At 28.2% G+C, this 17,405-nt stretch overlaps 1 protein-coding gene across 1 annotated transcript in view; it reads right to left on the bottom strand.

The window, feature by feature from the left end:
- LOC136984818 (ribosomal protein S6 kinase alpha-5-like) overlaps positions 1-17,405 on the bottom strand; it is a 137,908-nt gene that overhangs the window by 33,695 nt on the left and 86,808 nt on the right. Inside the window, exon 2 of the mRNA XM_067281961.1 lies at positions 15,530-15,598. Coding sequence (XP_067138062.1) covers positions 15,530-15,598 — 69 coding nt within the window. The remainder of the gene's footprint in view (positions 1-15,529; positions 15,599-17,405) is intronic.

Genomic DNA, 17,405 nt, shown 5'->3' with positions numbered 1-17,405 from the left:
TTGTTCTTTAAAATAAGATTAAAACAATCATTTATACAAAACAAAAATCAGATTTTTGCTATTGTGATATTCTGTGTGGCGATAACTACTTTGTTTGTGAATATACTATTGAAACAATCAATTTAATCCGACTTTTAATTGGATGTCACGAAATACAATTGAAGATATGGAACGTGACAACGGTTATTTGTAATGTCAAATCTCGTAAGTGCAGAATTTTCCCGTCGGAAATCAGATTTAAAGTGACTTCGAGCTAACTCACAAACTATTATAAAGTTGATATAAAACCACTATTTCTTTGGCTCAGAATTATTGGATAAATTGAGAACAACTTTTACATTAATTAACAAAGGCAATAGATACTCCGTAGCCTTTCTAGAAGCAATATGAAATTGCTATTGTCTAAACCATTGGAGTCTGGTGAAATAAATTAATATTATTTTTACTAATAAAAGATTTTATCTTTTGTTAGTAAAAATAATATTAATTTATAAGAATACAAAACACTATGGGCCCTAACTTTTCTCCAAACACAAGAAAAATCTCCAGCTTCTACTCTGAATGGCCCCGGGGAAAATTAATGTATTCAATGAAGGATAGTCATTGCATATTACTATTGTAAGTTAAATATAGTACAGAATAAAGCATGAATATAGAAACCTTAAATATTGTGCTGAGTAGTTTCAGAATATTTGGTATTGCATCATTATAAATATCATAGTGATTATGAAGATATTCTATCATCAACAAAGCACTCAAAGGTAATTAAAACACTTAGAAACAAAGTTTTTGAGTGTCTTTAAGTGTGAAAACATTTTCAAATGCAAATTCTCATCTATAATAATATACAATTAGTTACAGAAAGATCCCATTCATTAAATTACTAACAAAATAAAAACAATCAAATACATATTTATAACGTCTGTTTTGGATACTCCCAAACTTCAAACTTCTTTTTGCAAAATGAAAACGTTAGAAAATTCAATTTCCTGTATGTACTGCGGAGAAAGCAACCACGACGACACACTTTTATTTTACTTATTTGTATTTCTCTCGTGAATGGGATGATGTTAGCTAGTAATTAATACATCATTTATCTTTATTCCTCCAGGTGAGTCCTGAAGATGGGTGTATAGCTAAAAGTGATTTTAAACTATACACCCATCAAGTTTCATTGTAAAAATGCAATTTGAATTGCACGTAATTAGAGATATATGTGTGTATGTAAATTTTTTTAAAATTTAATTTTATTTAATTCAGTTTTAGCAATTTGAAATGACTTACTATACCAATTTTTTTTCTAATGACCCCCTTTTTTAAGACTTTTCGGGTCTCAAAAATTGGGATGCGCATTAGAATTAGGCACAAAATTGACTTAATACTGCCTCATTTGCATTGTTTGCTCTTCATTATGCTTGGCAATATCAATATAGTCATGATACAGATCCCTCCCACTTCCTTGGTTTTCATTTTGGTTCTTGTTTTAGTAGTCTGAACTAAAGTAAGTCGCGTGAACAACATCCAGCAGATGAATCTATTATAAAGCTGTGCTTAAGCAGAACTATGTTGAAGAACACGTATACAGATATTTAAGTGTGATACTACATATATGATAATTTCCATGCTTGCGTATGCTGACGTGTAATCTTGAAAGCATTGCTTGCTTGCTTGCTCATCCTCTGATGGGACTACAATGGCTATTTTGCTCCATGTTGAAAACACTGATAATATGGTAATTTTGACTGTCATTTTGTATTATTCTCCTCTGTATCTGATAATGAACACATCTGAAAATGTCGATATCATAACGCACTGTAAACATGAAAATTTTGAAGAGTTTTGTGTGTTTATTACTATTTGAATGTATTAGCATTTTGTGGCTGCATTTTTGATAGTGTGTGTTCTTTTTTTTGGGTTTTTACGTACCAAAAATAAAGAAAAAATCCAATAGAATTGAGAAAAACACTAATAAATTTCCATTTCTGAGTAAAAATACTTTACATTTACTGAATTACAAAGGTTTGCTATTTTTTTTATATATTGTAAAAGCTAAATTTTAAAACCTTATAATAAAATTTACGTACAGAATATCATATTTTATTTAAATTGTGGTTTATTAATAATATACATAGTAAATTTGATAACATTTAGCAATTTATACAGAAACACACACACACTTCTAAAATAGTAGGCAATTACCACACTAATGAATTTTTATGAAAATGCAGGTTTTACTGTTATAAGGTTCAATGTCAAGAAAATGTATAGACGAAAGCTTTTGTTCAATGTGATAATATGCAGAGATACTCGTATTTCTCATAAATGTTCATTTAACGACAATTAGCAACGTACATTATACTGAGATTTACTAAACTGACATCACAATAAAGTCATATCCTATATATTACAACAACATCGTGTCTTTCGTAACAAATTTATTGTAAGAAATGATATTTTTGCCCGCCTCAAATGCCGGTTCTGAACCCGAACGTGTCCGACGATGATAATTAAAGGGATTTTTAAATAAATTTTTGTTTATAAAAGCTTATTTCTGTTACGAATATAAAATTGGTTTAGCGTATTTATGACAAAATTTAAGATTTAATTACCCTGTAAATTAACAAACACGGTTATCTAATGGTAAATTTATGCGTACGGCACAGTAATATTGTTTTAAAAAAGAAAGATAATCATATTTGACCAACTATTACACTTTTAAAGCTGCAATTTTTAACATTTTGCAAAAAATAAAATCTCTTTTAAATCAAATTCTGTTGGAAGAGGAAATATAATACTTATCGCAAGCATAAACGTTAATTTTATTACAAAGTTTATATCTTGTTCTTAACTTTCAATGACTAAAGTAAAAAATTTATAATAATGAGAAAAAAATGTATCGTATTGGTGCTTGTAAATGGCTTGTTACTGGCTTGTGTCCAACACATTAAATGACTACATTTAAGTCAAGAAAATGACTGTAATTTTTTAAATTTTAGCCAAAAATATAATGCTCGAAATATTGTTAACTGCGATTCATTCGTTCCATTCACCTTTCAACCGAAATTTCTCCTTTTATTTAAATTGTATATAATATAAATACATATTATATACAGCTTCAAATCATATATTGTATTTAAAAATTATTATTACAAAAAAGTATTAGCGAGATTGTAATTGTTATAAATTGAATAATTTAATTTAAAAAATCCAATACTAGAATGAAATTACATTATAATATCGTCCTTAAAACGTAAGTTTAAAAAGTTACGAGTTAAATAAATGCTAAAAAAAGAAGTTCGATAAAGAGAATTCTATTTATTTTTTTCAAATAATAACAATATATTATTATATCCAGACAAAATTAAAAACAGCTGATTACTTTCCTTACATTCTACATTTCTTCTTTCGATATACCTGAACTAGGACAAAATTAATGTCTGGATTCCATCCAAGAATTTCTTACTGTTAACAACTATTCAACTTTTTCTATGGTTTGAGCCATCAAAAAACTATCCGACGGTTTGCATAAATTAAGAAATAATCATTTTGAATTATTTACTTTTTCTAATGTAAAATTTGTTTGTGTTGCATATTTTAATTCATCTAATATCTATCCGAATTATTAAATGTCTTTTTAAATTTAAACGGTGTAATGTCTTGCTTAAAATATTTCGAAATAATGTAATATGTATCAAATCGTAAGCTAGTAATAATATTTTTACGACAAAACAATAACGGTTTAAGGTTTAACGTCGACAATTTGCGAGGGGATTCGATATTTTAAAGTAACCCGATTGTAATATCTGTTTTGATAACATAATAAATGGGTGAAATGACTGACATATGTCTAACCTACATACATATCATTATGCATACAGATACGTCATATTATGATATAGATATATTAGCTAATTATATAAAAAAATAAAAATACCTAATTAAAGTCTCGTACAATTTTTTAGTTCTTTAATTAAACGAAAAACAGTAGGATCTAACTTGAAGCAAAATATCTTTTCTATCATACAAATCTGTCTGTATGTAAACATTCAATCCATAATCCAATTTTTGAATTAAAGCCCAAACAAACTACCGGATTATAAGGCTAATTATAATAATTATAAAGTATCTTGACTGTATCAAGATAGAAATCAAAAGGAAGAATCAAAAGGAGCGGAATTCGGGACACGGTAACCCAATCGCCTACCAATAGCTAAATTATTTTATAATTAATTATTAAAATTAGCCTTAATACAGCCTGATAACCTTGCAGTTTGTTCGGCTTTAATACAGATTTCTCGACGAATCTAATTAAAACATTTATTGATTTCTCACTTCTTTACATTTAGAGTCGAAAATCACACCTAAACACAAATTTTCCAGCAAATAAACGTAAAAAACTTACAGATCGAACATTTTCGGCCACAAATTTATCTGCCATATTCAGGAAAAAACGTCTGATCTGTAAGTTTTTTACGTTTATTTGCTGGAAAATTTGTTTAGGTGTGATTTGCAACTCTATATGTACTGTTCCAGTTTTTGATGAAGTTATATTTAGTATTCTTTACATTTTTTTAATATATTCTTTTCCTAATTGTAGCACTGGTAATTTTATAAGAACTTCTCATATCTCATAGCAAAGTGGTTGATCTTAGCCAGCCTATTTTCTGTAGTCACCACATAAATTTGCCACCTTTAAATTTTAACTAGACACCATATTTACTTGAATCTACAATGTGTCTTAATTTCTAAATGCTCATCACCCATAGATTTTTTAAATAAACAATAAGAGACAAATTCATGTCAACAGAATCAATTCTGTTGACATAAATTCGTTTAAAGCTATGCATCCACAAAGCCGAAAGTAAAGATGTTTGTTTATAAATTTGTTTGGTATTTACTGCATGTAAAGTAAGTTATATATCACTGGTTTCTATGGTATTGAAGTTGAAAACTCCTTCACTTTTCATGTTAGGCTCTTCTGAATGAAAACTAATGTTGTTTTAGTTTTAGTTAACTAAAACTATGCACTAATCAATAGTAGATTCGATGTTTACATCACAGCTGTAATCATACTCGATGCCATTTGAACCGTCGAAAATAAAACATTTCTTGAAAAAGAATGTTGCACAACTTTTCTTGAGATTTTCATCCAAGTACAGTGAGTGATTGGTTAACAAACATAATCCATTCCAAGACTTTGTTTGTTAACCGATTAGTGATTTAGCATGAGATTTTATGGGAATTTGATTAATTCGTTCTAGAGACTCCAAAAAATAAAAAATATATACTTTCTTACTACATTTATTTACATGTAATAATAAAAATACATATACAGTCTTGCATTTTTACTTGTCTTTTTTTTTTCCATTTGTGGGGGTTAAAGAATCTGTCCAATGTCAATTGCTTTTCTCCATTCTTCGGGATTTTTTGAAAGTAATTAATAGTATTATAATTGTAAAGATCCCAAGCCTATTAACCTCATTCTGGTTTGGATGCCATTTGGATGCCCATTGTTCTGACATCCTCCCACTTCTTCAAAAGATCGTTAATTGTTTGCGACTTATTGATATATCTTTCATAGCTAAGATTGTGTTTACTGTAGACCTGTTCAAGCCACACTGCCTAGCACCATCAGGAATCTTCTGCACTCTCTCTACCTTGGGTATTATCTCTTGCTTGATTTCTACGGTGAGCACAGTTCTTGACACTCCACTCTTTTTATGCTCCATAATATTATCAGTTTCTTTTTTAAATAATAAGTTCAGAAAAGCACTTACAAAAATTAAAGAACAGAAATCAATTAGTGCACAAAAAATTATTTAAATGCAAGCCCGAATGAAATTCGAAATTTGGTATTAAAACGTTAACGAATATCCAATAGGACAGTTAAACTCTCGCCTTTCGTAAATAAAAACTGACACAAAACTTCATGAGTACTCACCTGACAGTCTCGCAAAGACTATAAAAAATTATTTGTCAGAAAGATAAGCAAAAAGCTGGAATTACAAGGGAGAGTTTCAAAATTCAGAGGAACACTATCTGATCAGTATTGGGTTGAGCATGCACGTCCACGTCTTCGGAGTTCCAAAAGGTTTAAAATTGTCACCTGGAGACAAGGGAAGACCAATCGGTATTCACTATTTTATGTCGATTCTTTTTCTGTATGTTCTATGAAGTGTTCATTGTCTGAACATTAAAATCTTTCGCAAAAGTGTTCGTTATCCGATCACTCGCCGTACTTATGACATTACTGTAATAGACTAATAAGATTGAGCTAAGTTGACTTCTTAAATATTTTCTATTACAAATATTGGTCTAATAAAAACATTAAAATGGCATAATAGAATTAGTGATTTACAGTGATAAAGAAATAAGACATTTCTCTAAGTCATTAATTCTATTGTCACATAACACTAGATATTGCTAATAATCACGCAGTATGTCAAATCCAAGACGCACCCTATTTTCATAGATACTAAAACCTGAAAAAGTGTATGTTACATTTCAGTAAATATGGTAAATCGATCATTTCTTGACTTTAAATCTAACGGCATTTAAGTGAGGAAAAAATAAGCACATCAATTCCCATTGTCGTCGTTATTTTTGTTTTTATAAAAAATAATAGTACTTCATACAAATTAAATATAGCATTTCTTCGCTACATTTGTGTGTAATAGACAAACCGGCTCGTCTCCCAATCTCTATTATACCATAAATTTCATAAAAACATCTAGAAGTTTGATTCTTTCGAAACTTGTATCCCAAATTGTAATTACCCTTGCTTTTGTCTTTTAAGTTTCCATTATATAATAAATAGGTAAACAACACACTAGGTCAATAGTAATGTTTACAATTTATAGTATTGATTGAGTCAGTGTATATTAGGTTACTGTGGTAACATTATCCTGTTTTTATATGTAAGAGTTACTACTGTAATTTGTAAACCAATCTGTTACTACTTAGTTACAAAAGAAAAAAAAATAAAATAAACCCCATATCATTATTAATTTTAATATATCTTACATAGAAAAAATACAGTAAACGATAATTTTATGCAATTATTGCTAAAATATAAGAATCTATATTTGATATAAATTTTCCCGATATATTATATCGGTCGATCAGTGTGCCATTTAATTCTGTTCACTTTTTCAAATTCACTATTTTTTGGACTTCAATTTTCAAATTGTAAAACTAGATTCCTACTGTCATCTGTCTGTCAGTCCGTCCAACCTTCCTCAATCTCAAAAATAGAATTAGAGAGATGAAAATCGAGACCAGATATGGAAACCTTATGGGCCAGAACCTCTGATTAACTGTATACAAACTTCTAGTCTGGACCAAAACTCGCTTGATTTTTTAAATTTAAACATGATTAAAAATTGCAACCCAGCATTGGTTTGAAAATATTTATGATGAAAAAAAAAAAAGGATTTCTATATTTGAGTCTGCTTCTTATTACAGCTGTATGATAATCACTTAATTCAATTGTTATTTCTTATGTTATCTAAAGACATTACACAAGATTTCGTGCTATTTCATTTCATTAACGTAAATTGTCACATTTACTGTATTTTCCCTAAAAGAAATAAGGAAGTAACATTAATGGAAGAGTAGAAAAACAAACATTCAATCCACCTTCAAGTTATTTCAGTCCTTTGCACACGACTAAATGTAAACCAGTGGCGTAGCAAACGTAACTGGCGCCCGGGGGCGCGACACTTTATTGGCGCCCCTCCCCCTCCAGAAACACATATAGTTTGTCTTAGAGACCATTTGGGCACCCCTCTGCAAGTAGTGCCTGATACACCCCCTTGCACCCCCTCGCTACGCCACTGATGTAAACCTAAGTTTTCTTTTACTAAATTTTCTTCTTTAAGTTTATGGAAAAACGGTGATCATTTACTACTTTAACAGGTTCCAGATATAGTGTTTACTACTTTAACATTGAAAGTTTCGTCAAATTGTTAAATTCGAATATTTTTCATTCAACTGACGAAAACTAATTTTACTGGCTATTAATTTAGATAAAATTATATCTGTTAAACTTGCATTTATCCTTTTGTAGATTGCACTTTTGTAAAGAAACAAATGTAGAATGCATCTTAACAAGTAATTACCTGGTTGAAAGACACTTATTAATAGTTCTATACAATTACACAGACCATCAATTTCATCGAAAAAAAAATTATAAGAATATACCTTTGCTCTCATTTAGAACTAATCATAGAAAATAAAGAATACTAAATTGCAATTGTTGATTGTTAAGCAAAAGGTCACTCATTTACTTATTATTTCAAAGAGCGTTATTAGTTATTTTAGTCATTAATTTCATCTATTTTGTGAGTTAACTCTACTCTGCATCAGTTTGTTGTATAATTAATAATAATAATTATGACAACAAGAAGTATTAAATTACCTTTGTAATACATTTTTAATAACAGATTAGTTTCAAATAAACCAGAAAACATATCTGCAATTAGAACAATTTCAATATAAATTCAGAAAAAAGTCACTAGTTAATAATTTCATTGATGAAAGCTTATATTAGTGAGCATTCGTTAAAATGTTTTCTATTATTGTTACATTGCCACTTTTTATTTTTGTTTAACTTTATGGCCCACTTCTTTACATATATATGTAGAAATAAATCTGATATAATGTGGTGTATAGTTTGACAAATTCTGACTTTAAGATAGAATTTGCAAGAAAAAAATTTGATATTTGAAAGAAATATAGTCTACAGAAGAGCAGCTCATCCACAAAAAAGTCAACATTATTTTACAACTTTCACTTTTGTGGCTTAAACGTTGACTACAGGCTACCCTCGTGTATTAGAGTATTAAATCTATTATAAATTAGTATTACAGTTTTCATTAAAAATGAAATCGGTTTCATTACTTCCAGTATTTTCTACATGGCCAAATAAAAACTACATACAATTTTTGGTTCTGAAAACCTTAAAATTAGTGAAATAACCAAATGTTTTTAAATTACACTCTCAATTTTGAGTTCTTAAACACTAGAATGTAATTAAACAGTTATAACAATTTTCAAGCGCATAGAGTCCAAAAAATGGATTACTTTTTTACAAATTTTGAAACCGCGTCTTCCCGTTTTCTCTATTTCCCCAGCACGACGAAGTGTAATAAATCGGACACTAGGCAGTTTTTACCATTCTTTATTTATTCCATTTTTTGTCGATACGTGTTTCGGGTTATTAAAACCCCTCCTCGGTCAAACCCGAAACACGTATCGACAAAAAGTCCGATTTATTGCACTCGTCATACTGGAGAAATAGAGAAAGTGGATTAAACTTGATTGCTTGCCGATCTCTCAATTAGTTATACGTTCTTCGAAACTTAGCATAAAGTTGCTATTGTAAACAAATCATACAGGAATGTTCCTTTTGATCGAATAACTAGATTTATTTTCTACAATTTACAACGGATATGCATTTCGGGCTCTATTCCCCTCTTCGGTCCTTATTTTATTATGTAAAATCAATTATATATATTCGTACTATTAAATATTCAGCTAAATAATCTGACACGAAATTAATCTATATTGCATCAGGAGACCGCGTTGATATAATTGAATATACAAGAAAATCGTACTTTCTTGTAGTGAAATTTCTACCTTACTGATTCATCTTTAGTGCATAAATTGTTCTTAAAGAAAAAACTCCAAAACATATTAACCATTATATAGTCGATAAATATTTAATCTACTTGAAATATTGTAAAAGATAAACAATCTCCATTTCACATAAATAAATAAATAATTTTAAGCACAATTAAATACTATCCATCATACTTATATAATACGATTACAAGGTTATATATAATTAAAATTTGAGAATTGATTTGAAAATAATTCCGATCTTTAAAAAGTTGATTTAATTATCTGTTAGCCAATTTAGCATTGCTAATTATACAATTTGATTCAACATAATTGTTCGGTATCAAATAAAGAAACTAAAGTCAAAGATCTCTTAACGTTTTCAAAGATCATTCATCTTCATCCCCAGAAAAAATTAATTTGAATAAATTTAAAATTTCATTCGAATCAATTATGATGCCTAATTAAGTTTTAGACATTTAAATAATAATATACTATAACTGTATAACTAAAATAGAGTAAATAACGACATTTCAGATGGAAAAATGTGCCCAAAATATTTATTTATAAAAAACCATTTTTACAATTATAATACAATAATGATTAAAACGAGTCTAGTGTACAGACGGCGAGGACAGTCGCACACTGTAGACTGAATTATTTTAACAAACCATTTCTAATTGGGCTGCAGTTTGAAAAATTTGTAGACTTTTAATGGTTATTTTTCAGCCTTAAACGAAAGAAGTGTTAATTTGTACTAATTTATTCCATCATATATAATTTTTAACTCACTCTGTGTTTAGAATTAAAACAAACCACAGTATAATTTTAAAGCCTAAATATATCTAAAAGCCAGATCACTTCTGGATTAGAATTAACTCAATTATTATTAATTAAATTATGAATTTCGGGCTAAATAGGGATGATTGAGTCATCCATCCATCTTGCGTTAAAATTAATCATTTAATTAATTAATAATTAGCTTAATCTAGACCAAAAATAATCTAGCTTTTAGTTACATATTTGTATCGCTGTAAACGTAGTGTTCTTTAAACACATGTTTTAATATGTCATTTTAAAATAAATGAACATATATTATAAAAATTAAATTTACTGTAATTGTTAGAAACTTCATTCAAGCCTACTCACTGCTTCTGAAGACAAACAGATCTTTGAAAACAGATATTAAAATAATTAAACACAATTATACATTATAAATAACAGATCTATTTATAGATTGATTTTTATATTAACTGTTTTTCTTATTCAAGTATATTAAATAGGATCGACGACGATGATAAACTATCGGATAATTAAGTCTAATGCCGCTTAACATAATCTCCAAATTACTTTTAACAAAACGCAATGGCTCGCAAAATTAGTTTTATAAATTTATATAAACACGAATTAAGAAAGTTTTAGTAGAATCTACTAAGAACCGTTTTAGCATTTAATGTATCGTACGATTAAACACCGGTAGAAGCATCTATCGTCGGTGTAAAACGTTTTGGCAGTAAAATTTTAATTTATATCTACTTTATATCTGTTTTATAAAGTATCATTCAATCATATTCATGCTTAAAACCATAATAAATTCATTTTTTCGGATAAAATTTAAATGTTACGGAGCCGATGTTAAAATATTACGAATTAGCCAGAAATCTACTTTAGGAAACAAATTGACGGTCTTTACTGATCAGCAAGCTAAGCATATTTCGATCAACAACATTTTAAACAGTTATGCTGTATTTTATCTGAAGACTAATGTAAACATACGCAATTTATTAACAGGAAATACTGGGGAATGAGGCATTAATCAATATACTGTATATATTTTTAATAGCATATTACCATTACATTTAATATTTTGTTGAATATTTTACCTACTTAATATCTATTCAAGGAGTTTACGGGTATCCTTTCTCATTTAGTGCCGAAAGTTGTACGACCACGAGCATTAAATAAAAAAGACGCGTCCTTCCCTCGCTACGCCTTTGATTAAATGCTAGTTATTTGTCATTGAACTACTAATTCATATATTAAATACAGTATATATGCTATTGTAAAGTAGTATTAAATGTTTTATAGTTTTAAGTATGCATTTTAATAAACTTAATATCCATCTATCATTCTAATAGTAACTTAAAGACAAATTTTCATACTTCTGCTTTGTTTAATAAGTTATCGATACGCAGATTTGATTAGAAATTATTGAATTTATAATAAAATAGCAGCTGCTAAATCTTTTATAAACTGGTATGTGAAATCTAACCATATGAAAACAGAATGATTTTTAGAAATCAAATATGATAAAGTTTGTCTTTTCGTATCTAACATGGCACAGTGAACTTCAGAGGTTAAACATCATGTACTTATCCTATTAACCTTTCATTACATGTTGCTAAGAATGTTTTATCAGCTCTTTGTTATCGGTGTCTATAACTTAAAAAAATTTTTCTAAATGATGAAACGTTATCAATTACAAGATGTTACTTAATAATTAAATATGTAAAATGACACTAATTAATCTATAAAAAAAATTTCCGCCGCATATTCTCTTCGCCAACCTATTTTAGAGAGATTTAAAAGATGGTTCATTGCGTTATTAATTAAGAATAACGGAACAATCGCAACATAATTACGATTCCATTAAGAAGACAATGGGAGCTTTTTCGTCGAGATTCAAATTAGTTTGTAAACAATAGCCTTTGTATACAGAATGTGGGAAATTATTTTATTTATTTTTAACGTTCTTACCGAATATAGCACAATCATAAATCAATGTTTATAAAATTAAGCTTTTATATTATTAAATCGTAATGAATAAATACTGTAAATGTATTGAGTAAATTTGACATTAAAGGAATTTGGCAATGCTAGAATTTACATTTCTCTTTAATATTTGTAGGAAGAGATAGGTCTATCGAGTTTCCACTTTTAAAATTTCGACGAATAAAGTAACATTTCGGTCCTTTGTTTTTATATCAATCTTAAACTTTACTCTTGTGCATTTATTAAAGAACAAACACTACGACTGCTACAGAATTTCAGATCACTAATTTACGGCAAAACAGATTACGAACACTTATCTTGAAAAAGATAAGAATTTTATCACTAAGTAAAAACAAATTTTATTTCCCTTTCCGGCATGATATTTTAAATAAATTATTCTAAGAAATATATATATTTCTTCTGTATATATATTTATATATAAAAACTTATTTTCAAATTTAAGTTTTTCTTTACATATATGTATATATATATTCACTAATCAAACTGAACTACTTTATAGAAAATAAAAATAAAATGAATCTCCACATATTGCAATTTAAGAGGTCAATATATTTAATGGAATTTATAATTGATCAGTGTAACCATTCAAGTTTGAAAATGTCATAACATACGTGAAATCTAAAAGTCGACGACCCTTTAAAGGGGGAAAAAAAAGGATTAAATTTGCCAAAGCACGATTTGAAAATATCGATAAAATCTTATAATTTAGTTTGAATAATATTTAAATCAATAACTGAATCGAAAGTTAACACAGTTAACAAAAGCCACTTGCAGGTGTAGTAGTAGCAAATGTCAAATCTATTCTGAACAATACTACTACTCATACAGAGTTTCTACCATCAACTGTGTTAAAAAAAAAGAGAACTGCAATCTTCCGGAAAAAAATCTTAAACAGTGTCTGTTCTTTATTAATCTAAAAAAGGTCAAACGGATGTCTCAAATGAAGAAATAAGGTCATTAGTAACTGTTAATGTGAATATTTTGTTTAAAAAATAGAAGTAAATAAATCATTTGTTCATAAAAATCCATATAGTTTCCTACTTATTCTAATTTCATTCCAACTGTGATATTGAAACAGATACAATAACTAATATCAATAAAAAGAATAAACTGCTCTTGCTCAATACAGTGACATACATTTCCCTATAGTGTAAGAAATTAGCATTTAGTTTCATTAATTTTGTTTAATCATCTTTCTGTCCTAATTTTTATTTATTCATTATATTTACACTAATATATTTTTTAATTTTAATTTTAGTCATCCAAATAAATTCATTTATTGCCTTAACTGGACCTTTTAATAAAATTCGGTCTAACTCGCGTACTTTGAAGTACGTAACATTGCTTTAAGGTTTACGTTTTTTTATTCAAATAGTTCTCTATTAATTTTGGATGTCACGAATCCACCGTAGTACGAAATAAACCGAACGAAGCATTTTTGAAAAAGATATTAAAGAATGTTTAGTACAGTTTAGACTGAATTAACAAGATTCAAAAGTATTGAAACGGATGGTAATTGTTTCTTTGGTCTTAATAAAGCGATGTTTCCTGTACTGTTTGAAATTTGGAAGGTGTAATTTTATGACAGAGTAACGTCTTAACGTTAACCTGAACTGTTTCCAAGCATTACACATTGAAATACAATGGTTTGAGTTTATGCTAAGATTTAGCAGTGTGAGTAGTGTAATATATTTTTAGTCATTTTGTGTTAACACTCGGAGATTATTTGCAGGGATATTAGTTAGAGATGCTACTTTTTTCTTTGACCTTATTAGAAAATTTAAATTTTTAACTTAATTATTCTATTTACAAGAATGAACGCGCAACTCAAAAATGCTTAAATTAAAAACTAAATTTTATTAGAAGCGCCGGTCGAAACAATACGTTAATTTATTTGTAAGAGAAGAATTGGGAGTCTTTGTCTAAATTTATCAATTAAACAACCTTGATGTTGTAAGGGCAGAAAAATTACCTACCTATAGGCAGAGAGATCTGAATTCTAACAATTTTCATTAATCATATCAATCTGTACTGTCGTACGCATTAAATTTTACAATTTTATTTAATTTACCATCATCATCAACCACAACAATACTAAAAATTTACTTGATCTGAAGCTAAAGAAATTTATTAAAGGCATTACGATTTCAAATCTTAATACGACAAAGTATATACTGTAGACTTTAAATACATTACTAAGTAAATGTAAAAATAGAATTTAAACAGAGCATTTAATAAATTTCAAAATAATCTTTTAATGTATTATTTAATTGCATTTTCATATTTAAAATCATCATTTAAATGCTAAGAAAGTTTTTAAATAACAAATGCAGAATACATAGTTATTGATTCTTTTTTCTATTTTAAAGACTTGCGTTATAAAAATAATTGATTTTTCTCCCCTTTCCAAATGGATCTACTAATTTTGTTACATTTTTTAAAACTTAGTCATTGTTCATAATTTTTTACATAAGAAAATTTATGTCACAGAATATAATCTCAAGCTTCCTATTTATATACTTAATATAGTATTAACTATCTTATTCACTAAACAAATTGACTAATTTAGTAAAATTTAGCCATAATAATATATTAAAAAATATATATATATATAGGTTTAAAACTAGTTTTTATTTTTCACAATTATTAAATTAAAACTATATCTAAAGCACGTTTGGCAGGATAGAGGTATGTTTTCACATCATTTTATACCTTCTCATTATAAATACATAGGGATAACGTCAAACTGAGAAAACAAATGCCCGTCAATTTAAATATTGATTTTCACATTGCAACGCCTACGATTTTCTTTCATTTCTTCAATATTCATACGTTAACGTTAACTAGCTGATGCAATACGTTGCAGAAGCAGTCATTCTGAATGTCTGTCACAAAGTACATATACTTGTCATTGACATACATTAAAAGTCATTGATGGTTACCATTTCTGCAAAAAATTGCATTCGCTAATTATAAGATAAACCTACGAGAATTTGATTTTATATTGCCGAGAATCTCCCGCATTAGAGTGCCGGTAAATGACATTACATTTTATCTACGGTAGTTCGAAACTGTACGACAATAAGAATATTATCGAAAAATATAATTTATTTACCTCCTGTTCCCAGTACTTTAAGCAATTCAAAATTGGCACTATCCACCTTTCCACAACCACTCAGGTTAACTGAAATAAAAAGAAAAATTTATGTCAATTTTATAAGTTACCCTACTTTATTTTATGCACTATTTATTATGTGATGCTATGAGTTTTTCAAAAATATTTATTTTTTTGTCACAGTCACACAAAAATACATTAAAAACGTTTTATTTATATTCTTTTATATTTAATCATTAAATTCTTAAAGCTATCATGCAGAGATTTGTTAGAATAATTTAGCAATTTAATTATTTCCTTAAATATTAATTTAATACATTTTATAAGTGCCAAAAAACAAGATAAAGATCCTTTCAGTGATGACAGAGTGAGAAAAATAAAAAGTCACGTCGTCGAAGAACATACGCGAGCTCCCAAAATCCAATTCAAACTGCTTTCTTGAAGACAAGCAGTTTGAATTGGAGGCAGTTTGAAGTAAATTCACTTCTTTAAGTGTGCTAAATACAATTTTAATTTTCCGTTTGTTCACGGACGGCTCGCTCCGTTAATATAAATATCAAGTAAAGCAATTAAGTAAAGTTAAAGATGTTATTCTATGCAAATGTAATAAATAAAAAATTACATTTTTACAGCATGAAATATACTCCAGTTTTAAATTTAAAAACTGCATTTGTAGATATTTTATTATTTTTTAATTTGAAATGCTGTGCACGCTTATTTTTAAATGTTATAGGTGTTTTCAGAACTTTGTTTCCAAACCTGAAGATGCATTTACTATATTAAAAATGTTTTTATACTTCTGATGTAATGTTAGGTAAATGACAGAAGTCAATCAATAACACAAGTATGTAATAAAATCAACCTTTTCCCAACAATTTCATGCTTCAGAATAAATTAAATCTGTAAGGATTGATCATCGCGCAAGTTAAACTTAAGGTTATATAATCTCATATATGAATATCCATTGGATGATTGCTCCGCATACATTCTCTGATTCTTTATTGAAACTTCAGATTATAATCTGCCATAACAGCAGTTTTCAAATTTGCATATTATACCTTATTCATCAAAAGTGCATCTTATCTTACAACGATCAGTAAAAGTTAGTTTTAAAAACAAGAAAATATTAAATAACACTTACGTTAAACCTGGTAACCGGAGTGGTTGCGTTACAGGATAGCTAATGTTTTCGAGGCCCCTTCTGGGCTCTTCTTCGGGCTTTTGCGTAAATAATAAGCCGGACATTGAGAATTTTTTAAAATCTGCTGGTAGGTTTGCACGTGTGGCGATTTGAATGGTGAACTTCTCGAAAGAGAAAATATTCAATTCTCAACGTCCAGCTTATTATTTACACGAAAGCCTGAAGCCTGAGCCCAAAAGGGGCCTCGAAAACGTTACCTATCCTGTAATATGACCACTCCGGTGACCAGGTTTAACGTAAGTGTTATTTATATCTCATCCCGGTGTGTGAAGATGACTAATCAAGAAAATATCGTTAAGAATTTAATAACTTCAATTTAAAATTTACTGCATTATTTTGTGTAAAAGTATTTTAAATAAAAATCAAATTTCGGAAGGAAATCTGTTTTATTTTAATCATTTTTGTGTGGAATAATGCTGAATTAAAATTTTTATCTACAAATCAAACCTCCAAATTCCTTTATATTATGATTTCCATAAACTGTTTAACATAGAGTATGTAATTTTATTCACGAAAGTTTACATATTTTTCTGTTAGCAAACTAAGCATCAAAACTAAATTTTAAGAAAGTTGCAGAACAGAAAATCTACTTTAAAAACAAGCAGCAACTAGGAATAAATTTAAAGTTCTTAGCATTCTAAGTATGAAGATCATTAGAATATCATATAAATTCTT

Source organism: Centruroides vittatus, unplaced genomic scaffold, assembly GCF_030686945.1.
Source record: "Centruroides vittatus isolate TY-2023 unplaced genomic scaffold, ASM3068694v2 contig_93, whole genome shotgun sequence".
Lineage (NCBI taxonomy): Eukaryota > Metazoa > Arthropoda > Arachnida > Scorpiones > Buthidae > Centruroides > Centruroides vittatus.
This window is presented reverse-complemented; position numbering and strand designations above follow the sequence as displayed.